The sequence below is a fragment of the Anticarsia gemmatalis genome, chromosome 15 (genome assembly GCF_050436995.1).
Source record: "Anticarsia gemmatalis isolate Benzon Research Colony breed Stoneville strain chromosome 15, ilAntGemm2 primary, whole genome shotgun sequence".
Lineage (NCBI taxonomy): Eukaryota > Metazoa > Arthropoda > Insecta > Lepidoptera > Erebidae > Anticarsia > Anticarsia gemmatalis.
Window position 1 is genome coordinate 11,399,219 of NC_134759.1, and position 25,518 is coordinate 11,424,736.

The window sequence follows — 25,518 nt, forward strand, 5'->3', positions numbered from 1 at the left end:
ACAGTACATTAGACAATAGCTGTCCTTGTTACACTCACTGCATAAGACGAAGATGGAGCGTGCTTAAAACGTCAAAATAAAGTAATCTGTCATCTGAGACGTAAAATTAAGTCGATGATCACCTCCTACTTCAGGTGGTTTTTATCTCTATCTTTCTTACGAGAAAAAGGTATATCTATCTCAAGTTATCTCAATTGTCATTCGGTTACGTTTACGTTATCGTAGTTATTTCACCTGGAGGAAAAATAAAGTGAGATTTCGGATATATATCGTAGTAAAGCTAACACTTTCAACAGAAATATTAGACTAAATAGAAAAGCTAATAATATGCTTGAATAAATGTTATAGTTTGCGGCAATTAGTGACCCGTTATAAAGGGTACCGTTAAGTATTATTTATGAATGTAAGAATTTTCAATAGAGTGAACCACCAAGTAAGTTATTTAAGGTTTTAGGGCTATAGTTAGACAAACAATCGTGATGTGATATTGTAATGTGTACTGTGTGTGTTCTACCTATCATATTATACCCTTAGTTCTTGTGGAATTTGTTATTGATTCTTGTTTATTTTCGTTTCAAAACAATACGTATATCTTGTGAATGTTTTTTGCTATTTATTCGTTACTGCATACGCTTACTTCACTATCATATTTCTGTTGGTAGTATTATGTCCAGAACTCGAATATTCATAAAGTAGATAGTGCCTTTTAATGGCAAAATAAAAGTAGTTATTCTTCAAATGAGTATTTTCCCATTACAACATTATTTACCTACCACATTCTCTGTGCTCATCGAATAAGAAAGAACAATTGGAAAGTGCACTTATTACGAACTCTCCTACAGCTTGTCTCTTCTTTAAGATATATTTTCTAGAAAGCATAGAATTATTATAGCATAATAAACAAGTCTTGATATTTATGTTTATATATTTCTTGTGGTGCTTATTGTTTTTCAATTTGGTCATAGGTTTTACAATCAGTGTACAACTCCTTTCAGAACCTGTAAGAAATGGTACCTACCTTTTTATTTATTTTTTGGTAATTTCATTATAACAAATACTACTAATTATTTGCATATAATTAAATTGATAGTTAATGAAATGTATCTTTACTTATGAAATAGCCATTTGTTAAAAAAGAGTAAAGAAACTAGCCAGCCAGTTTGTGAAAACTTAAACTGTCTAACTTTCACAGTTCCTGAGATACAGATAGCAGAGTCAGAGAAAGGTTACAACAGAGGGTTTTTGTTGGTACCTTGGGGTATGGATCCCTAAAAACTGAACTAAATGGCAATTTCATAAGTAAAAGTATCCACCCAAAACCTACTGTCTTACTAGCAAACATAGAGTATGTTCTGATTAGTTACACAGTGTTTTGTCATTTACAATCAATCTTTAAACTGTATAATAGAAGAAAGACAAAACAGTGCATAAGTAATCACAGCTTGCACAATGTTGAAAACCGTAACTGTCATTCCCTATTTTACCCCCCTTGGGGTAGAATTGATCAAAATGCTTTCTTAGCGGATGTCTATGTCATAACCTGCATGCCAAATTCTATCCTGATCAGTCCAGTGGTTTAGGCTGTGCATTGATAGATCACTGTCCCCCGGTTTCTGAGGTACATTTAGCGGTAGTTTATCTGTTCAATAGTGTTTTTTTTACATGAGTTTTAACACTATTGGATAGATGAACTACCGCTAAATGTACCTCAGAAACGGGGGGTATGTCAGTCAGTCACTTTTGAGTCACATATATTTAGATTTGTGATTTAACTACCTAACCACAGAATTATTACCAGCATTTACCTGGAGTTAAAATATGAGGTAAATGTATTTATGTTCTATAAAATTTTCAGAACAAAGATAGTGGTGGGATGTATTCAGAGTGGAGTTCATTGCCACTGGAGGGGGGAGGGAGGGGAGTGCTTGGAGCAGTCGGTGGAAGAGATGTTGTTTTAGCGGTGGTCAAACAACTAGCCTCACATGAACCTAGCCCTCTAACTACTGATGCTGAGGTATGACTAATAAGTTTATAAATAAATTATGTATTATTTTTATTTTTTTACTCTTGTGTATTTTTCCATTGTATTATAGTTGTAATTTATCTCTCTGTCTGCAATCTGTAGAGAGATATCCTCATGACAAACACATATGAATAAACAAAGGAAATCTATAAACAGCATCAGATTTAATCAAATTATAACTGTCTGTATTTCTAGAATCTAGAGCGACCCGCGACCGTTCGCTTTGTTAACATTATATTTCTATATTCAGGTGGAATGGGTACTAGAAGTGATCCGATTTGGTCTATCCTTACCACTACAAGAGCATGAAGCTCTCCGGGACTGTGTGCGGGTGTGCTGCGCGTGGCTGGCGCCGCTCCTACCACCAGCGCCTCCCGCCATGCCCCCACCCCCTGCCATCCCGCCACCCGTAGCACAAGCCCCACACAAATACGCTAGAAAAATACTCAGGCACTTACAAAATCTGTTCGTACCTAGGCCTAATGAAAGTAAGTGATGTTTTGGTTTTTGAGTTGTTGTACAAGTATAATGGTTTTTGTAACTGTTTTGCTATTACTTGCAAGCTCTCACGTTCATATATCAAATGGAATTGGGTGAGTGTGGGTCGCGTTATTACGATTACTTAACATTACCACTTTAAAATATACAAAAGAAAAATATAATAGTATTTTTTTACAACTTTTTACTTTTTATCCCGGCCATTAACTTTATTATTAAGTTCATTACAACTTTCTATTTACCTGATTATGAATTAAATCTTGGTTGCTTGAAGTTTCGGCTCACCTTGGGCGCGTTGTATTGTAAAAAACAGACGACTCTTTTATCTACAACCCTTTTAATTTTATATCACTATCAATTTTCAATCCTTATATAACTATACGAGATAACTTATGAAATTGCTATTAATTTATCAGGTGGTGACTTAATCAGCAAGCAAGCGGTTCTCTGCCACCGTGTACTACGCCTGTCTCGTACCCTCGCCGATGGTGGAGCCCTGGGCGCTAGAGAATGGAGGTCCTTACTACTGCTACTCCTGGCGGCCGCGTCAGCTCTCCTGTCACCGCCGGCTCCTCATCATTCAGCCGCCGAACAGTTGTGCGAGAGAGTGTTGTGTGTGCTGTTTGAAGTATGGATACTGGCTTGTCACAGGTTAGTTGCTCTTTTCCTAATTATCATTTTAATACCTAAACATTTCATTTACTTTGACTCACGTAGACGTATTTTTGATGAAAATAAAGCAATCAATTTCGAAGCCTGAAACTCTATTCTAAGTAGTGTTATGAGCATTCAGTATGACTTTTATGTGTCGGTGAAGGAAAACCTCGCCAGCTAATCTCTATATACCACTGTGAAATGTAATCAAATTTCTCTCACAACGGGTATTTTCACAGCATGCTAATAAACCTGAACTACACATGCACTGTCAATTTATCACATACAGCTTCTCTACACGTCACTTTCAATGAAAAACCACTTTATTGTACACCGAATGCAATGTCAACATTTCTTTGTACAGATGTTTCCCATCCCCGCCTTTGTGGCGTACTCTCCGCGAGCAGTGTATTCGCTGGCGGCATCGCGCGCCTCTCACGGAGCAGTGGACACGCGCCTCGCTCTGTCTCACCGCTAGGTTACTGAAGCATATGTACGGACCGCTGTTCCCAGCCATGCCTATCAGTAAGTATATCTAATATATAAAATTCTCGCGTCACAGTTTTCGTTGCCATACTCCTCCGAAACGGCTTGATCGATTCTCACGAAATTTTTAGAGCATATTGTAGGTCTGAGAATCCGCCAACATCTATTTTTCATAGCCCTCAGTGACACTTTTTTTTATTTATATATGGCAAAACAACGTTTGCTGGGTCAGCTAGTAGTTTATCAAAACACGTGCACGTATAACACAATACGTGCACGTATATGTAGCGTACGTGGTTGCAAGAATTTAACAACATAGTTTTGTCAAAATTCAATTTAAGTATTAAATCGCCCAATGGGGTATGCTATTGTATAAAGACAAATTATTTAAAAGTGGAAATGCTTCTTGTAAGTCAAACCAAACCGTTTTTAGTAACGTAGCAACTTTGTCATAACTTTTCCGATTTGTATGGTTTATAACTTATTATTTTTCACAAAAAATATGTTGTTTATTGTTTAGGTGAAGAAGACGCCAACCTGATCCCAAGCGACATGAGCGCAGAGGCAGTGATGCAGAGTTGGTACCGCATTCTACACACTATCGGTAACCCTGTGGACCTGTGCCGACCACATGTCATCAGTCAAACACCTGACTTCTTACAGGTTTGTATTAATATTGAAAGTTGTCTTGGCATTTATTCACAAGAAATTATTATGCAACTTTTGCAAGAAAACACAAATTCGCCATTAACATTTCAGGAGCATTAACTTCTCGTCGTGCTGTGTAGTGTGCTGTGTGATACATACTAATAATCAAATCATGCGATGACCAAGTCGATCTATTTGTTTTAAAGGTATTTTTTTTTAATTGGCATGATAATAACATACGTAATAACCTAAGACAGAAGGTCCTTTAAGTAGAGACTAAATAGATTAATCGACTTGGTATTATATAGATCTCACAACTTTTTACGGCGAGACTTGAGGTTTTTTACAGAATGTTTTTGATGGCATCTCACTTCTTTTTGTAGAGCGAACATAAGTCCAATTTGTATGGAAAGACGTTTTTTTTTCATAATTCAACATATTTTCCTATGGGAATGTTGTTCAGTTTCATGGGCTAAACACCCTTACCCACCCTATACCCCCTCCCGTTATGCCTCATATAGTAGGTACCTATTTACACCTATTTATTTTTATTTTATTTTCTACAGTAATATTAATTCATTAACTGCAAATGTAACCTTGTAATCTTATACATTTATATGAGATTACAAAGTTATTGTTGCCGTTGGTGTATTTAGACAACTGGACCGAAATTAGAAAATATTTAATTTTTCCCATGATTAAGACACTAAACCCTATTTGTATTCTAAATTTTAAGCTTCTAAGTCTGCTAGAAGTACCTTAGACTTTTGATGATCGGTGAGTCAGTGAGTCAGTGAATCAGTGAGTGACAAAATTCAAAATTTTAACAAGTTGTCATTCTTAAACTACTGGTTCGAATTGACTGAAATTTTAAATATACCGTGTTTATACAATGACTGATTAGTTGCTGAAAATCCAGGCTTCTTGTTTTATCCACAACGAAATTATGGGGGGGTCAAAAATAGCCCGAATTGCTTCGAGAAAAGGATGTTACGGCCGTGCCGCTTTTTTTTTGCTCGACTTGCGGGGGCACTTCCGTGCCCCCAGATAGATTAGGTATACCACTAGTTTAGATATTCTCAAATAGACGACTTTGGGACACGTATGGCGTAATGGCTAAATAAACACAGACTGTATCTATACAGGGCTTAAAATGATCTACATATTAATTACGTAAGGAAAAGTTGGTCTCAAGGTACCTTTTACAGCGATCTATAATCCTTCGATCTACTGATTGGTTATTTCGGGTCTCGTTGAATGCTGTCCTCTGCGACATTACGAAGAAAAACAACTTACTTCTTCGTATTTCATGTGTCCCTAGTACTCAATAACTCAAGAAGAAGGCACGCGTGATCCGAGCCAGCACCCATGCCTGCAAGCATTACCGTCGATCTTCCACAAAGCTATGAAAGGCATCGCGGCGCATGTCGACGCATTCCTAGGTACGTACGCACTTGTACAGAGGTGTGTGGTTTGATGTCCGATGTATGCTGTTGATTGTGATTTGATTTACTTTAGATATTTAATAGCCACCTTTAAACACACTCTGTCGCGCATGAAACGACAATGGCGCGTGAAAGAGCGCGCGTATAAAGGATGTGAAAGGGGAAAGGAAAGAGCACGCGCCGCGCTCATCGGTCAAGCCCGCGAAAAAAATCGCTCTCGAAGAGCGCGCTGATTTCCCGCGCGTAATCCTGCTCGCTCCTAAGAACGTGCGATACAGTGTGTGTGTAAAGCTGGCTAATGTAGTTTAAGGCCTTATACTGTATGACTATGAATGAAAGGGCGGCGCGGGAAGTGGTCTACTTATTATACATCACTATCTCAGAGGTCATTTTAAGAAATCCAAATGAAATATATGTATTTATTTGAATTCGTCGCCTTCCGTGTCGCCGTTATACCTGTCTTCCAGTTGAGGCCTAATTATGACTAATATTGAGTGAAATGATTAGATTAATTACTGATCAACAGCATGCAGTTTTTACTTGTATCATGTTTCATACAACCAATCCTTTTTGTTGTCATTTCTGTTAACTGATTTAAATAATCATCGCCCTATTATATCAATATTCATACACGTTATGCGTACGCATAAAAATGTTAATAAAATAGTGTTGATTGTATGATACACTGACTTGTTTTTATAAATTGAACATAACTTTGGGCAGTGGCGTAACTACAACTCTTAAGAACTTGTGACAGAGCATCACCTGGCTTACTACCGACACGATCGAATTTGAATTTGAGATCTGCTTTATTTAGCGTATCTGTCATCTTAAAGTTACGCCACTGTATTTAAGTGAATATACTTATAGGAATAATTATAATTTGGAATATTTTTGATTTGGGGTGTGATCGTTCTCCTTTATAAATAACTTCTTACTGCAATTTTTCGGTTGCACCACTTCCTGGCGTGTATAGTAACTCTTTCAGTACGATTCAATGAATACCTTGCTTTTTTCTATCGCCAGAGATTATTTATTAAGTCACATAAACAATTATTACAATATTTTAAACTGAAAATCACATCAAACACATCTCACTCACACTTAAAATATAGAGCTTTCATGAAGGCTTTCTTAAATTCTCTATACGTGATACTAGGTGGCGCCACTTGACAAATTATATTAAAAACGAATAACTATTAAAGGCCAATATTACAATTTATCTACAAGTATCCAATAATCTATCCCACAGATAAAGTGTCAGTAAATGTATAATCTGATAGGTTAACCAATATATCCAGTAGGGTAATTATCGTCTATCAGAACAACAGGGAGTATAGAAACAACTACCTTTTCGCTTAGCAGCACTTAGACTCACGTGGCGCCCCCTAGTGAAGGAACAATGTGTGTATAGACGTGGTACGTACACGTAAGGCATGGCTCGTGACTAGTGTAAAGTAGTGGAGTGGGGCTGGGTTCAGGGCGCGGGGCGGAGCGGTGGTGGGTGCGGGCGGCGGGCGCGGCCGAGCCGCCCGACGACGGCGACACCACGCCGCCCGCGCACCGGCGCCTCGCCAAGTCCTTCAGCGTGTCCGCCTCCAGGCCGCGCGACAAGCTGCCCGAGAGAAGTAAGGATGTATACAACTGTCTGAGCTGTTACAAACATTTACTTTAGTATTCTGTTGATGTTCATTTGCATTTTGTTAAGGCCGTGAACTTTGGCTTAAACTCTCATATACAGAGATACAATATACTATATACCCAGCAATGGGCTGCAGTGGGTTTAGTTTATGTTATTAAATATTTTGATGTCTATTCCTTCACGTGTAGTATTGCAAATTTAGAAAATCGAATTATACTAGAAATTCTTATTCAACTATGAATATTTTTTTTAGTTAAATGTTTGTAAAAAATCACAGTTGATCAAGTCGTTTGTAATCTTCGGTATTTAAACCAGCTATAAAAAAAATTGTAAGCGTACACGCGTATCTCATGTGTAAGTACGTAAGAACATTTGTACGTATTGAACGTATACGCAAACGTATTACACAGTTTGAAAGGAAGAAATTACAAAATTATAACTACTTGAAAACTTGATGAGAATCACTTGCTGTAGCGCAAACAAGTCGACAACTCTACTTTGTCCGGATTCTTTTAAGAAAAAATCTACTAAATACGTTTTATTACTAAGTAAATAACATGAAACATAACATTATAATATCATTTAATCAACGTTGGTTTACTTATCGACGTTTATAACGCTTGTAAAATAATTTTAAGACGAAAAGATATTATATAGATGTTTTTTATCGTAATACAAATAAACGAATTCAGTTTATTATGATAATAGTAGTTTAGAGATATGAGTATGAAGGCTTGTAGGTTAAAAGTATTGTGTAAAAGGTACGTGGTCATTGTTTTCAGTTTTATTGCACTTGTATTTTTAGCACTTTATTTTTATTAATGCAGAAAACGGATATACTTTACGTCATTACTTATTTTTCTCATAATGTTTTAAGTTTCGCGTTTCATGTTTATTGTATAAGAGAATAGGAGAATTAACGCAAACACCTATTTTACCTTACCGTTATCCTACGTCCATAGAACGTGTAACCTGCGCCGAAACGTCGAGAATGCTAAGGTAAAATGCGTGTTCACGTTTATTCCCGTATTCTATTATATATTACTCCTATTTTTTTTCCTTTTGGACCAAATTGAACCTTCGTATAGTCGAAAGCAAAATCATTATTCAATATGTCGTGCTTTTCAAAGTATTTCTGTCGCTACGATGCCCGTCAGAGTGACAAGGACAGCGTGATATTTAAGCTGAGGAACGTTTTACAACGAACATTTGTGAATTGTGAGAGTGACTAGAATATATTGGTGTATGTATTTGGACTGAAACGTTTTGATACCCAGTAGGCACTTAAGATAATAATATAGACTAAGTAAATCATAACTTTTAATCTCTCGCGTTGCATGTTTAGTGAATAATAGAATATGCACTCGTCGTGGTGGGCAACCTGCGCCGAAACGTTTTAAGGTAAGGCATTTTAAGGTAAAATGCGTGTTCGCGTTAATTCTGAGCCGTTTTCTGCATTATGTATATTTTTTTTAGTTTTATATTGCGTTTCCTTTTGGGCTGTTTTACACTATGGCTTCTTTTTCTATATTTTTAGAGCACTGTGATATTATTTGCAAAGTAGTTATTGTTTTGGGGGTAGCTTAGTTTTTAAAATTTAATTTGTAGATTTATATTTGATTTGTAAACTTGTTTTTTGTTTGCAGTATCTAGTTGTATATGTTTCGTGGTTAAGCTTTTAAAAACAGTAACAGAAGAATATTTTTAACATAATTAGGTAGACTAGATTCAGCAATAAAAGCTTTTTAATCCAAGTAGTGTGCAAAAACAACAAATATTAAGTGACATTAGTATTATATTAAGTAAATTATTGAGAGAGTCACTATTAACTAAATCATTATGTACGTGTTATTTATTTCATCACTTCATAATACAGGTACTCCTCGTACGTCGTTGATCGGACTGACTAGCAGTAGACCGCCCAGTGTGGCGCCTACTACACCACCGAACTCCATATCTTCTCAAGGTACGTAAATATAATGATTTTATTACTGCTGCTGTGTAGTAGCCATGTGAACAACGTAAGCAGCACTGTTAAAAAAATACTCATAGTCTCTATAGATAAGTCCAAAGGAAAGTGAAAAAAAGTCCAAATAAACAACAACAGTTTATTCTGGGACAGACTTTGGATTTACAGACATTAAAATTGTTATACATTTTTTTTTATGGGAACAATTCGATATAATTTTAACTTCGATGAACTATGCTAGAAAACGAATATAGAAAATGATAATGTTTTTGATCTTTTGTACGTTTTGCTTGCGGTATGAATTTGAATAAAATATTTGTGTTTTTTCAGTTGGTGAATCTGAGAAGCCTCCTCTAACTCCTCTACGTCCGAAGGTGAACTCCATCTTCCATTTGTTCGGCGAGTGGCTGTTCGAAGCTGCGTTAATAGGCACCACACCCGTTTATAATAACCAACGTAAGTACTATGCCACTCAGTTAACATTTGATAAAACTCCATTTTGTTCGGTTTATTCAAAATGATGCGATTTTCATAATTCAAACTTAGTGGAATAACATATTTTGTGTGTTTGTTTTAGAGCGCAGTGAAGGAACTCCGCCACCTCCATCGGCTACTGACGCTGCGTACAAACTTAACATGTATCAACCAGGTAAATAATTAACTCGTCTAAATAAAATACAGGTATTCATGTAAATATGTTTATACCATTTGTATTTAAAGTTCAAAAGTAGCATAATATATACAGGGTGTCCCAAAACTCAACGATAATCCGAGACAGGATGAAAGGCCAAGTCATACCGGTTCTAGGAAAAAAAAAAAAAAAATTCCGTATCACTTAGTTCAGCAATAATAGACACTTTTCAAAAAAGTTGAAATTCCACACCCTTGGTCGCATTTTCAAGTCCTGTGATCACCAATGTCACAATTTCGCTGTGTTTTTTTGAATTTCGTGATCTTCATTAAATATGCTATTACTCGTAAAACAAATTAATGCACAAAACATTGTTAATTTAATAAAAAAAGTTAAGTTTTAGTGAGTCATGGTTCTCGAAAATATCGTTAGTTAACTTTGACGCTTCATGTTGACAAAAAAAATGTACTATACTACCCTTGGCAAGTTATTTCAAAAGTTGGCGCATTTAATCAAGATTTCAAAATGGTATAACACTTGCCACTTATCTTGCCATTAAATATGTTATTTTTATTTGAACGAAGAGTATCCTCGCAAATGGAACGGACGCAGTGGTACAATTTTATGGCCTCCTCGTTCTCCCGATCTAAATCCAGTAGATATTTTTTACTGGGAATGCATAAAAGAAAAAAAATATTCGAAATCAATACAAAATCTATCAGAACATAGTCAGAAAATTGACACAGCGTCAGAGGAAATAAATGCAAATAATTTTCCTAACTGAACTAACTGATACGGAATTTTTTTTTTATTTTTCCTAGAACCGGTATGACTTGGCCTTTCATCCTGTCTCGGATTATCGTTGAGTTTTGGGACACCCTGTATATCCTACAATGCAAGCTTTGTTTTGTTAGCTTATATAAAACTAGCTGACCCGCGCAACTTCGCTTGCGTCACATAAGAGATAATTTTCCCCGTTTTTTAAACGTGTTTTACTGCGGCTTTGCTCGCATGATGTTATATAGCCTATAGCCTTCCTCGATAAATGGGCTATCTAACTCTGAAAGTATTTTTCAAATCGGACCAGTAGTTCCTGAGATTAGCGCATTCCAACAAACAAACAAACAAACTCTTCAGCTTTATAATATGAGTATAGATGATTGTAAAAAAAATCTTGAATGTAGTTTGTTAGATTTCTGTATTTGTCTCTAAAATAAAAATGGCATTTTATTATTTAAAAAAAGTGTTTGTAAATCTATACATATAATAAAATTATAACAACCTCATGTCTGCACACTATAGATATTAAAGAAAAACTAAAATGGGGGATCTTCATACAACCAATAGAAGCCAAAAATATGATTTCTTTTTGTCTGTCTGTTTGTTGTTTGCTTTTCACGCAAAAGCAACTGGACGGATTGAGATGAAATTTTTTTTGTTATATAGCTATTAGTCTTCGCTAACATATAGGCTATTTACTTTGGAAATTCGCTCTTTAGGGGGGTAGAAAGAGGGGGTAAGTTTTTATGGAACTCCGTAATTTTTGGAGCTAATTCGATTAAAAATAATATTTGGCTATATAGTTAGAAATTAAGAATGACGCAATAAATATTTTTGGAAATTCTGCCTTAACGGTGGTGAAAAAATTTCTATGAAACTACGTCGGTTTTGAAGCTAAATCTATAAAAATTAAAGTTGTTTAGCAAGCAAGTGGTCATGATCTCCTGGTAACTGTCAAAAGGTTTATAGAGAGTTTATAGAGCCGTTTTTTAGTTTTTAGGCCTAATTCTGATCGGAAAATTGATCCGCAGCTACCAGGAGATCATGACTAATTGGTGTTGTTATTTCCATATTCTGTTCTTCTAGCATGTTCAAACACGGTCGAGCGGGATAAAAAGTTAGTTATAGTTCTTGAGTTATAAGTGGTGTAACTAACACGACTTTCTTTTATATATATAGATAATCTGTTGCGTAGTCTTGTGAGTACTAGGTAAGCAGGAGTCAAAAGGATGTTTTGTGAACCTTTGATGGTATCAAACTACCAGCTATTATAATGTCATCACCAGACTATAACCAAGATACAGTAACCTAAGGATATGTGCAAAAAGCTCTCATCAATCCACATGCCTATTAACGTAGTTCTTGAAATCGTGTCGTTAGTACCAGGCGCGCAGTAACACAAAGAGTTGTCACCAGGTCGCGCTGAAGCACTAGGCACGTTATGCCGCGTGCTGTGTTCCAAGCAATGTCGCGAGGAAGTGCTGGCTCCGTACTTAGCGCGGTGCTACGCCGCCATACATCGCGGTCTTAGAGACCCGGCCACTGCTGCTGCTGTTGTACTTAATGCCGCTGATATATTCAGGTAATAATATTAACTAGGGACTTTTATGAGAATTATAGGATAGACTTTAATTATGAATATGGTTTCACACAATTCATATAACCCCTTAATCCAAAAGTAGGTTCGACTTATTCAATATTCTGTGGTCCAGTTATGAACTCGGTTAATAGTTATAACTTCAAACAGGTTTATATATAACTTTACGAAATTGTGTCTTTATTGTATACTCCTTTTTGGAGAGAAAAGAGAACTGAACACCGAACTGATCATCAAAGTTGAATTCTATTAAAAATAAAGTTTATTATACTTAAGGTTAACAATTTTTTAAAGTCGCATTCCTAAACTGATTTTTATTTGTTTTCAGGCTAGACTTAGACGGCGTGTTAGTCCTAGTCCCAGACTTCATAACGGCCTTAGACCAGATACTGTCGGAGCGAGAGCCTAAGCTGGAGTGCGGTACTATCGACAAGAGAGAACTACGTAAAGCCGCCATCAGCGCTCTGTTGTCACTCGTTGCCTTCCCTTATCATTATAAAGGATTACCCGTGCCTGAATTCCCTGGATGCAATGAATAGTAAGTTTAAGCGAAATAATACCTTATAACGTTGTGATAAAATTGAAAATTCGGTGTGGATTAGCGACGTCGCTACGCGGGTTTACACAATCCACATAACATTTCGAAGTAAAATGCTAAGTTGAAATTATAATTCGCCTGCATTAAACGTATTAGATTGAACCATGTATGTATGTTGATCAGAAGCAAAGCAATTTTAAAGCAAAATTAAACCTTATGCTTCTTTTTTATGCTTAGTCCACAAAATCGGCATTTAATTGCACACATTTTACTATCAACATTAAACGTAGACATAGTACACGCTTTGGAAACTAATGATCTTAAGTAAATTTTAGATTGCTGACCAAAATATCACCTTAGCACATACTACATAAAGTCTAAATTTCAGTGCGGGCATGACACTAGGCGACTACACTCGCGGCAAGATCTCCCTGATCTGCGTGTCAGCGGTACAAGTGGAGACGGTGGACGCGCTGTGCGTGCCGCTGCTCAGCGCCCTGTACCTGTGCGTGCGGCACCACGCGCACGCCGCCAGCGGCAAGGCACACAGCGCCCCCCCAGGGTCCACCATGTCTCATAGCACGGATTATAAAGGTATGAGGAATGCTTTGTAACGTATTTAACCCGCCAGTAGTCGCGCATGGGTCGAAAAGACCCAGAGCGTAGCACAGAATTTGATCCGTATTTTTTATAATATTATTTGTTATAAAAAATACGGATCAATTCTGTAGTTCTGGGTCTTTTCGACCCATGCGCGACTACTGGCGGGTTAAGGTCTTTAGTGTACGGTGACGTCATAATGTCAGTATTTGTATCGTATACAGCGACAAAAAAAATTGTAAAACCACTAATATAAAAATTTGCATCAAATAATTATAAAAATATCTGATAATTCAAACGAATAACGTTAGTGATAGCAAATACATCAAGTTCTTTCACATATCGTTATAGTTCTTTGTTCTTTGATGTGAAGATGGTTTTGCATTATACAATGTGTTAATTACTCTGAATTTTCCGTACATTAAAGACCGTGTGAAAATTATAAGTTTAAAAAAGTGCCAAGTACAAGTCTGCTAGTAAAATGCTGTTAAGATGTGAATTATAGCAATTTAACATATAATAATAGCTACATCCTAATGTGACTTGGGATTTCACTTCACATTTACAACTCTCTTCATAATATCCAGTAACGATACCCAGAAGATATGATCGTGCTATCTCTTTCCTAAAATAAGAAAAGGACAAAGACAACATTACTATAAACATAACTGAAATTTTCAATCTAAGTATAATTTTTAAGCATCGAACATTTAACATTGCTTCTTGTAGGAAAATGTTAAAAGTAGTGTTGTCTCTTTCTTTTGAACGCAAATAGAAAGAGACGTCACGATGTTTGTCTGCTGGGTGTTTTAACTTGGAGATTATGAGCGGGTTGTTTGTCAGTCATGTGTTATATCACCGGTTGTAGCTTCGTGACGTAACGCTCAAGTAATCAGTTAATCACTGCTCTCACAAACATATTCAGTATGTCACTATTGGCACATAAATACACCGCTACGTTTATTTTGCTACGCTCTACGTCGTCTACGAAATTAAATCAGACAGTTATTTTCTATAGGTATTCTTTAAAGATTGCTTTAATAATTTTGAATTTTATGATTCATCTAAAAATATATTCTACGAAGTAGGTACACAGTACACTTTTTTGGCAACCTGTTCACTGATATTAGGCATTTTGTTGGCAGTTGTTTGAGTAAAATCTTAAATTAAACCATCAAATTACAAACATTATCAATACAGGTTTGAAGTATATGATAACATACTTATAAAATGAACTTGATTCCACACGTAAAACTACCGGTAGCAACGATGAATTCCCTTTATTTAATTTAACTCTGATGGGGAACCCGTTTTTACCAAGTAGATTTTGTTTCATCAAAATTGAGTGATACTTATTACTGGATGATAAAGTTAGTGAGATTAAACGATAAACAAGATAGGAAACTGACACGTTTACTGATTTTAGTCATAATTCGATTGCGTTATTCTCTAACAACAGAGAATGTAGATACATGATGTGGAAAGGCACCAATCAATTGTATTCTTCGCTCAAAGTCTTTGTCATGGGCATAAGATGTTTTTGGATCATGGTATATGTATGGGGGGTTTTGTAGCACGGTCGGAGGGTGGCAGCGCGTCGGGCAGCGCCGAGGGGCACTCGCTCGATGACTTCGCGGCCGATGTAAAAGACCTAGACCCATCCTCGCCTGTTTTCGGTAATTACACACACCTTTTTGTTTGCGGCAAAGGGCAATATGTTGATCAATAAAAGTTGTTATACTATACTTATACTATAATTATACTATACTATATTGATAAAAGTTTGCAAAACTAAGATAAACCTTTATCAATTGTGTTGGTTTCATATGAAAAAATAATCGAAACTAGTTCAAATTCCCACTGTCAATGTTACCCAAATTATTCAAAGTTACCCAAATTGACCTTATTCAAAAGAAATTTTCATTTTGGAAGTTAGGAAGATAAAGATATTTTGTATCAGTAATTAAGCTACATTAAAATGCTAGAGTTCTTTATAGTTTTTAGTTAATCAACTCTTAGGCAGATTATTATGTAATGCACCTGATCATTCCCTCATTCTGGGAGAAGACCCTTGCTCAGTAGTGGGGCAGTAATGAGTTTAATTGAATGCTACTTACTTTTTTATTAAAGACGTTTTGCCCTTTTTTACAAGCACACTGTTAGTTGTAGTTTGAAATTCAATTTTGTAGTTAGTTTGATTTTTGAAACTTACAAATGTTTTATGTAATTTTAAATGCGACATAGCTAACAGTGCGTACATCAATGCTTTTTATTTGTTTTATGTCTTAATGTTTTGCTTGCTGTTTTTATCAATCGTGATTCCACATTACATTTCATTTTGCAAAATAACAACTTTAAAGTGAATAACTAGAAATTTGCCAAATATAAGGAAACACTTTTTTATTGTTGGATTTTGAGCAGAGGACCTCAAGATACCTTATGTTCCTCTTATATTTTTACTGAATGGAGAATTTACTTATTTTTGATGGATAAAATACGAAAATAAAAATGTCCCCGAGTTTTAACGATTAACTACGTTTTAGAAAGCCTCCTCTAACTGTCTTAATGTGTGACAGAATAACATTAGACGTCAAGTTATCATTTAAGTTGACATATAGGTGCAGCATTAGTAGTCCGAGCGACTTACTTGGTGTGCCATCGACTCATATCTTCGTGGAAGGGAGACCTGCAAGTGTCACTGGCAGCGTTGGAACTACTCTCTGGATTGGCCAAGTTACACTCTTCTAAACCAGGTCAGTGTCTTAAGAAGTTATTATCTGTATTTTTTATTTTTGTGACAAACAAATATTGAATTGTCTTAATATTTTATCAAATATTTTATTTGATAAAATATACTTTTTTGAACATAATTTATTGTATCTGATTTGAATTTTCATATTATTTCATGCATCCTAGAATTTGTCATCGGTAAGTCTAGCCTATATTATTATGATAAAAAAAGAACTTATGTTATAATGCAATGAACAGTTTTGCTCCGAATCTTGATAGCGAAGTCTACGTTATACAGTATTAGGAAACGAAGTCTATCAATAACTATAACTTAACTTTTTTGACTTTACTTTCAAAACCTATTTCTTACGTGCAGAGGCGATAGAACGCAAGCGCGCAGTCCGTTGGATCTGCGACTACATCACGGTACAATGTAGCCGTCCTCCTCAAGCACACTCTCGCGACTTACATTCGTGTGTGGTCGCCGCATATCAGTGCCTCTCTGCTTGGCTCTGTCCTGCGCTGCTCGCCGACCAGGAGTGCATAGCTACGTTGTTGGAGGTCGTTGAGCTCGGCATATCGGGGAGCAAGAGTCAAGGTAAGCTCTTACAACTTTATAATAGTCTGGTACTTGTGGCGGCTAATGATGCTTCTATAATTGAAGAAACTTGCAATTTCGTATTAAAACCCAATTACCATTTTTAAATGCTTATTAATTAATTGTATATTTCCAGACATTTTCATGTTTGCTGTTACTTTATTTAGATCACATTCGATATTTTTATTCTTAGGCCGTTAAACTGGCTCTAATAATAGTGAATCTCATAGGTGGGTTATAAAGAATACCTTTGGTTTATAGGCAAGCCAGGAGAACCACCCAAAATGAAAGACGAGAAAGAATTGAAGCCTGTATCAATGAGAGTTCGAGATGCAGCTGAATCTCTTTTGATGCTAATTTTAGAACAGGTAATGTCATTTTAAATTATCGGCATCATTCATAATAATATGCTGAAACTTATTGACTTTTATTTTAATAGCAAATTGGCAACGGTGGTAATGGTTCATCGTGGTGTCGTTTGGACGAACGATGGTTGGCTGCATTGGGTCACGGTAAACTGCGACACTTTGTAGCAGATGGAAATATACTATTGTCACTACTTGAAGAACCGCTCAGTAACAGCCAGGAGCCGCAGCCTACACTTATTGGTGAGTAGTTTGTAGCTGATTTGTGTGACCATTAATTTGATGTAGACGATAGTATTTTTTTCTGAGATAATAGTATTTGCAGTTTGGTTAGATCATAAAACTAGGCTCTTGTTATCGACATTAGAACATTGACCTACAGTCGCCGATTAACTTTTATTTTGTAATCAGATAGCTCTCTTCTAGTAGGCTCTCTTTTAGCTAGCCATTTGACTCGGTCATTTCATAGATGAAACGATCATCAAGTCAAAAGAGGGGTGTATTTATCTGCACGTGTATCAATGTATCACGTCGTGTCCCGCAGTGATAATCCGCTGCGGCTGGGGCCGCTACGCGTGGTCGCTGAGCAGCCGCGGCGCGGCGCGCTCGGCCGTGCGGCCGGCGTGCGGCGCATGCGCGCGCCCCGTGGACATGCGCGAGGCGCGCGCCGCCGCGCCGCCCGCCTGCCGCCCGCTGCCGCCCGCGCCGCCCTGCCATCTGTGAGCTATATGCACTATTTTTTATATTTAGTCACTGTTGATTAGCTTGAGCGTTCAATTCTATTTTTCCCACTACCTTTGTAGAATAGTTTGACACTATCCTCTATCTTCCAGTTAGCGTCTTATTCAAATCGGTTAGTCAGATCGAAGATTACATAACAGAAAAACCAAAGAAACCAAAAAACAGTAATTCTACAATATTCTAAATGCACTGTATAGCATGCACTTGTATTTTTTTTAAATAATTTATGAAATTAATTTCTAATATTAAATATTCCGATTGTATACAGAGACTCAGCATTCCCAAGTCTCGAAGCTGTATTACGCCAACTGAACGATCCAGACGCGCCAACACTATTCAAACTGTTGGAACAACAAGCAGCAATTGAGAAACGTGTCAAAGAAAGCGAAGATAATGTGGTAAGTTTACATTTTATTACTACAATTTCCAAACAAAAACATTTTAACGTTATACTTAACTTATCTGAATAGGGATCATCCATTAATTAATCAGGTGAAAACATTCCTAGGATCATTGCATGTTTAATAGACGACCCTTTGCTAACGAGCCTCCCAATAACCTTCAATTTAAAAAGTGATAATTAGAGCTATTCTCAGCCCTTTAATTGTTTCTTTTATTACAATAAAATTATTACTACTTTACTTTTTCAAATTTCTCTCTCGTCTTTAGGTACCAGAAGAATACATACCACCGGAACCGGTTACAGAATTCCAAACAGCTAGACTGTTCCTCTCACATTTCGGGTACTTAAACATCGGAGGTGACAAGAAAGCCACGCTGCCTCGTCTAGTAGCATTAGACGACTCTCTCCCAGGGTTCTCTGCGGCTCTGCGGCGAGTGGATGCTTGTGGGGCGAGGGCTGCGGTCACAGTGCATGTGTTCTGTGCAAGAGCGGGGCAATTGAACGCGAAAGATATTGTCGCTAATGCACATTCTTTGAGCACTGTCCCGCCTGCTTTCGTTAGGATGCTGAGAGGGTAAGTACCAGTTTGTCCGTCGTGAAGTAACTTTCCCTGTAATTTTTTTTCTAAGTTCCTGGTTTATGGTCTATGTTTTGTCCGTCAAAAAGTAGATTGTTTTCCTAAATAAAGTTATTTGTATAATGATCAAGAAATTGCCGTATATAGAATTGAAAATAGGTGTAATTTCACTTTAATTTTTTGAAATTAACAATCCGCTAATGAAATTACAGCTTAATTATGTAATAACTAAAAGTTTTCTTTATTCTTGTACAGTCTGGGCACCCCAGTCCGTGTCCGCGGTCACCCCGGGTGGGCGGGGCACGTGGACACTAGCTACGACGCACGTGCACATCCCAGCCCGCCACCACAGACTAACAGAGATCCTGCGCCAGCCATGTATGATGGAAGGGAACAGGTAAATATACCATTAAAAGTAATGTAATAAATATAAAAATCTTACATTATTTATACCTTTTTAATCACCTGTCGTTCACGTCACGTCACGTCCACCTGTCAAAGTGAATTTATTCTATATTACATGAAAATAAGGACTGTAGATTTGTTTTTTCTTTAATACAATTTAACGTTATAATCTTATTATATGTGAATATTTTTGTGGTACAGGAGTTTAACAGTCCTATTTAATAACAAAACACCGAAGAATATCTGTTCAAACTTGAACTACCAGCTCTATATATTTTAAATAATATCCTCTTTTAGGTATTATACTGGTCGGACTCGACAAATGAGATTGCTTTCGTGGTACCGTCCGGTCATGAGATATCCGACAGTGAGGAACGACAGACTGACAGTATCAAATCTGACGTCGATGGCTCTTGTATATCAAGGTAAGTTATACAACTAATGTTTAAATTTCTAATTCATCCTTATATTCTATACTAGAGTCTAAATTCGTTCGACTAGTTTAAAAATGTTGGTTGAATCTGTATTGGTATTTTGTTTGCAACTATTGCTGTTTGTGGTCTACATATAAAGTTTTCTTTTATTAAAAAAAAAGTGAAGTTGATAGTTGAAGTGTAATAATATCCATCCTAAACAGAATTGATTACACGGTATAAATTCTGTCACACTGCCACTTTGCGACTACCTTGCTGCTAAAACTGTACACGTAGTTGGATTTTTCGTCGAAAAGATTATAATTATTTTTGTAAGAGACAAGTAGTTTCGAATTTTCGATCTGTTTGTTTAAGATTTCTATCCATTGCTTGCAAATCTCTTTTCTTCTTCAAATTCTTAAAATCTTCTCGTCTCCAGAAGACATTATGTAATTAATTCATCAATGCGAAAAAGGTCATGCTGTATGGTATGTTAAGTAGCGACAAAGCGGCGGGGTCGTGCTGGGACGTGTCGGGCGGCAGCTCGGGCGCCGCGTCGTACGAGCGCAGCGCGAGCGAGTCCGAGCGGTCAGACCGCGCCGCGCCGCAGCTCAGCGACAAGCTGCGGGCACTGTCGCTGGACCTCGACAAACAACCCGCCACTGTACTCACTGGTGTGTATATATACTTGTTTTATTTAGGTTCTGCGCAAACGGGCCACCGACCACAGCCACTGGTGGCCAACGACACCCACTTAACACGGCCACTCTCTACAGGATACAAAATATATGGAAAAACGTGTTAAGTGGGTGTCGCTGGCCACCAGTGGCTGTGGTCGTTGGCCCGTTTGCGCCGACCCTTAATGTATAATAGAATACAGCAATTAACGCGAACACGCATTTTACCTTAAAATGCCTAACGTTTCGGCGCAGGTTGCACTCGCCGTGGTCGCAGGCTGACATGACATGACAGTCAGCCTGCGGCCACGGCGAGTGCAACCTGCGTGTTCGCGTTAATTCCCGTAATACATTAAACATGCAACGCGAGAGTTTAAAAGTTACGATTGTTTTATTTATTTGGAAAACAACATACATTTTTTTTCTTAACCCAAGTATATAAGTACCTACTTATATGAAACTATTAATACTTTTATGAAATTAGAATATGGAACTTTTTCTTTTGTCTAAATAAATTATATCTGATACGGATATCCGCATTCGAATCCGCAATAATTCTGAGATTCGCATCCGGTTCCGCAGTAATTCATGCGGTGCTTTTGCAGATGCGGATGATTAATAGACAAAAAGCAAATAACCAGGGTTACCTGGTTATTGCGAAACCTGCGTGTTGCGAAATTCGCATCCGCTTCCGAAATGCCGTACGTTCGCATCAATTCTGATATTCGCATCCGTATCCGGATGTTTGGAACATAAAGTCCTTATAGTCTCTGCCGGATTCGCGGATTTCTAAAAATCTGTGTCCACAACTATTCTAGTCCAAATGATAACGTATAAGACTGCTCATAAAGTAGTTTTCGGTTAAATCTCCGGGCCGGTTGAAGTGGTATTGATCCCCGTTAAGTTTTCTGTTTTGCTTGTGCAGGTAGTGGAAGACGCAACAGAGATTTCACTACGAAGATTCTCATCATTTGGTTGGAAGATTTTGAAGATCATCTCAATTTACCTATAGGTGAGTAATTTAATGAATATGTTACTGTAAAAGCCCGAACGGTGGTAAATCCTAAGATTTTCCGGTAAAACCTAAGATTTACCAACTCTCAGCGGTAAAAGTCCGAACAAGCCAGAGTTTAAAAACTATGTTACGATATATAAAAAAATCCTCCTTCATAACTATGTTTATAACTATTTCACGGTATAATTATATACTGTGACATAGTTATAAAGAAGGAGTTTTGGGCATAGCGACATGGGTAGGTTAGGTTAGAAGGCTAAGGTGGGAGCGAGCGAAGCGAAGCTCCCACCTTAGCCTTCGTGGTTATTTTTTTTTAACCACCCAGAAGGAGGAGCCCCGCGAAGCGGGGCTCCGGCGACATCTCGATATCATCAAGTTAATATAGGTAAAAGTTCGAAAATAAAGAATTGTTCGGACTTTTACCATTGCGAGTTGGTAAATCTTAGGTTATACCGGAAAATCTTAGGATTTACCACCGTTCGGGCTTTTACAGTAACAAATATATTTTATATTTATTAGGTAGGCCGGACTTGTAATCATGTGAAAGCGTTTCTGTTGTGTGTTGTGTGTGTGATTAGATGAGATCTAGAAGATTTTCATATTATTGTTTTTGATTATAATCCAGTTTCATGTTTTATGAACAAGAAACATCTGCTTTAGTACTTGCCAATTCTTAATATAGCATCAAGTCGCTGCATACAAGGGACAAAATAAATACAGGAGACGAAGGCAAGGAGTGCACATAATATCGACATTCTTCTGTTCGCTTAATGAGGCACACCAACACCTATTAATATTGTCAAATAATAATAATCATTAAATGCCTGCTCATGCAGTTAAAAATAGTTTTTCTTTGAGCAAAATCGGACCTAAATTGACTAAGATACAAAACTGTAAAGTATCATAGGTTCTTTAGAATATCTTTCCTGCGCGACGCTGCTGTGACGTCACCTTCCAGTGATGTACAATCACTAGCGCTGTGATGTGTATACGTCTAAAAAGTAAAAACGAGGAAAGATGAAAGTCTATCAAGGAGAGCGTAATTTTCGCCACACTAGACTTTGTCTGTGTCGTGGCGTGTTATATTTAGACCGTTAATTAGCAGGCGGTAATAAAATAGGGGCTTCGACCCTTATTTGTCGTTGCCAAAGTTAGAGGCATGAAATTTTATATTTCGTCCCCGGCCCCACATTAGGCTTGCGTGCATCTCAGATGACCAAGCACACGTTGACAACACGTCACACGCACGTCACGCCCCCTCTCGTAAGTGTTGCGCGTTTTCGATACGCGCAAGCCTAATGTAGCGTTAGCCCTAAGTCGTTTATAAAAATAAATAACGTATTTCTGCGCATTAACAAAGTCATCTCCAAAGGGGTTAAAAATGGTTAGGTTTACCAACTTTTTCCGAATCTATGGCGATCAATTTTCAAGGTGTTTTTCCAACAGGGAATCGCACATAGTAAATACAACATTTCATAACCATCCTAGTGACCCACTACTCAAAAATTTATCAAATACACATTAAAACGTAAGTACGTAAACTTCGCGGCTGCAGATTGACGTCAATCGCTAGCCGGAGACACCGTGTCGGATTTTCTTTCCACAGCCGAACTTGAAAGTTTAATATTTCAGTCATTTTCGAAGATTAAAAAAGATACAAATTCTTGTTTCTGGAGTTACTTATAGGCATCGTGTTAACAAATACTGTTGGTATGATTCACGCTTCTGGTTTTAATTTTTGGTTATACTCGCGGCGACTCCGGCATACCTTAAGTGTTGCATATGGGTACTATCGATCTGTGTGTATTAGATGACCTGCTGCCGTACTGCGAGTCGGGCCTGCCGTGGCGGCGGCACGAGGTGGCCGTGCTGTGTGTGTCGGCGCGGCGCTGCGGCCTCGTGCGGGTGGCGTGCGGCGCCACGGGCGTGCTGGCGCCGGGCGCGCTGCTGGCGCCGCGCCTGCTGCCCGACTGTCTGCGCCGCGCTGCGCTCGACGCCGCACGCCGGACGCGCCTCAATACTGACCTGTACGTATACTATCGTATGGTTAGTGGCCAACCTAGTGTCAAAGTTGTTCAAGACCTTTAACGTAGGCCTTTAACGTAGACGACGACCGGGACCGACTTTTTACGTATAGTGTCGATCTTAAAAACTATTATCAACTTACCATACACAATAGATAAACCTATAGTAAAGTAAACATTTTATCACACAATTTCAGATACCAACCTCCCCACGTCCGTCGTCGGCACTTGATACAAGAGCTCGCACAACAATACAAGAAAGACTTGACTGAACCGGAACTACTCGAATCATTGTTTAGAACTCCCTCATAAGGAAACAGCCGATAGACATTAGCACCCTTTACACATACACACACATTCTCTACTCTCTCTCTCTCTCTCTCTATCGCGCGTGAAAGAGCGCACGTGTAAGAGGAAAGGAAAAACCACGCGCCGCGCTCATCTGTCCACGTCCGCGAATAAAACCGCGAGCGAAGAGCGTGCTGCTTTCCCGCGCGTAATCCTGCACGCTCCTAAGAACGTGCGATAGAGTGTGTGTGTGTAAAGGCTGCTATTATTATGCACTTCATATATCACCAATAAAATGTATACTCAATCTTAGATTTGTAGGAATAAGGTATAATTTACAATGCGCATAATATGAATGCAGAATTCAACTCGATTTTTTTTTAGTAAAAGTAATATTAACATCCATATTCTCATGCATTTAGACATAGTTTTCATAGAAGATCATTGAAGTGCATAAATAAATACAAGTTACGTTGGTCTAATATAAAGCGACGCGTAAAGAAGAACCACTGTTGACAAAGTACAGTGTATAAGGTCAGTACACTTTTTATTTATACATAAATAAAAATAAATCACCGAAATATATGCACTTACATCTACACACATAATTTTTGAGCAACTAAACTAAATTCGATATTTTTTAAATATTTTTGCAACTGTTGGGACATAGTTTGTATGGGATCGATGGGATCAAAATTCCCACGAGAATAGCATTATCGGAATCTCGATACAGCACAACATTAATTTTCCTAGTATCATATAATTATAGTATAAGGCAATAGTAGCAATGTAACAAAAAAAAATATTGCTTCTCTAAAACTATTTCAAACAACCACAGTGGTCGTACTACGAGTTAAAACCATAGTACCCGCGTCTAAACAGCTTTATGCGTCATGTTATATTAGACAATGTATACTTTCAATATACAGTCATCGTTTTTATAAAATAAAAGCGCCCGAGATCTGTATAGAAACTCTTAGATTACATATTTTTGTATGACGTTGCTTACCTAGATGTAGGCACTAAGCTATTGTATGGCCTTAAGTCTCGCAAGTATTTTTTAATAAATTATTTATCTTAGTTTTTATAATTAATGGATATAATGTAACACCTATTGAATAACTTTGATGGAAGTCACTTTGTCATCTTGATAAAATCTTCGAGTAGTGCGTATAAACTCGTATACGCTCATGTCACGTATACGTGTACGTATGTGGACTTGCTAAAAGCTGAATATTGAAACGTATCATTTTAAATGGCTCTGAATAGACAATCATTGTCTCTACAATGCATGTTAAAAATACTGAAAGAGCAAAGTGCAACGAGAGGTGCTTTTTTTCGTAAAGCTAGTATGTTCAGTCGTTAGTTTTTACGGAAAGCGACGCGTTTTAAATGGTTTTGTTTTTATATCGAATAATATCAAAAATATAATTTTATATTTATTAATATTAGTGCTATTTATTATTTAAGACTGACTTGCATAAACCAATGAAATGTAATCGTTAATTATGTTAACATTCCAATTTCTGATGCAGTATTTTATTTTGCATAATGTACTTAATGTTATTGTTATATTCTAATAAATGATTTTAATCAATATCAATTCTTTTGTCTTTACTTGCTCCTACAATCTCACAGTTCTTGAAAATGTATAACCGACGTAAACTAACTTCATATTATTATTTAAATATTTACCAACATATTCATGTCAACCTCTTTTTCAAAAACCGTTTTACTTTTACACCGCTTCATTCAACTGGCCATTGACAAC

General features: G+C 37.3%; 1 protein-coding gene across 8 annotated transcripts; it reads left to right on the forward strand.

Annotated features, from left to right (window-relative positions):
* The first annotated feature begins 196 nt into the window (after nt 1-196).
* Nucleotides 197-25,344, forward strand: LOC142978724 (ral GTPase-activating protein subunit beta). Of its 8 annotated transcripts, none has more exons than XM_076123264.1 (29): nt 197-250; nt 966-1,010; nt 1,856-2,014; nt 2,274-2,511; nt 2,938-3,172; nt 3,540-3,700; nt 4,182-4,324; nt 5,631-5,751; nt 7,236-7,382; nt 9,273-9,362; nt 9,696-9,821; nt 9,943-10,014; nt 12,193-12,358; nt 12,702-12,911; nt 13,300-13,505; nt 15,086-15,187; nt 16,130-16,264; nt 16,618-16,839; nt 17,101-17,207; nt 17,279-17,447; nt 17,749-17,923; nt 18,214-18,343; nt 18,615-18,922; nt 19,181-19,322; nt 19,628-19,755; nt 20,242-20,417; nt 21,346-21,432; nt 23,246-23,462; nt 23,657-25,344. In XM_076123264.1, exons 2-29 carry the CDS (start codon nt 1,008-1,010, stop codon nt 23,769-23,771), a joined length of 4,290 nt encoding a protein of 1,429 aa, XP_075979379.1. In that variant the 5' UTR covers nt 197-250; nt 966-1,007; the 3' UTR covers nt 23,772-25,344. The 8 variants fall into 8 exon arrangements, with proteins under 8 accessions (XP_075979379.1, XP_075979381.1, XP_075979378.1 ...); XM_076123263.1 differs by having other exon boundaries at nt 207-433; XM_076123266.1 differs by lacking the exon at nt 966-1,010 and having other exon boundaries at nt 206-250.
* Nucleotides 25,345-25,518: the final 174 nt, after the last annotated feature.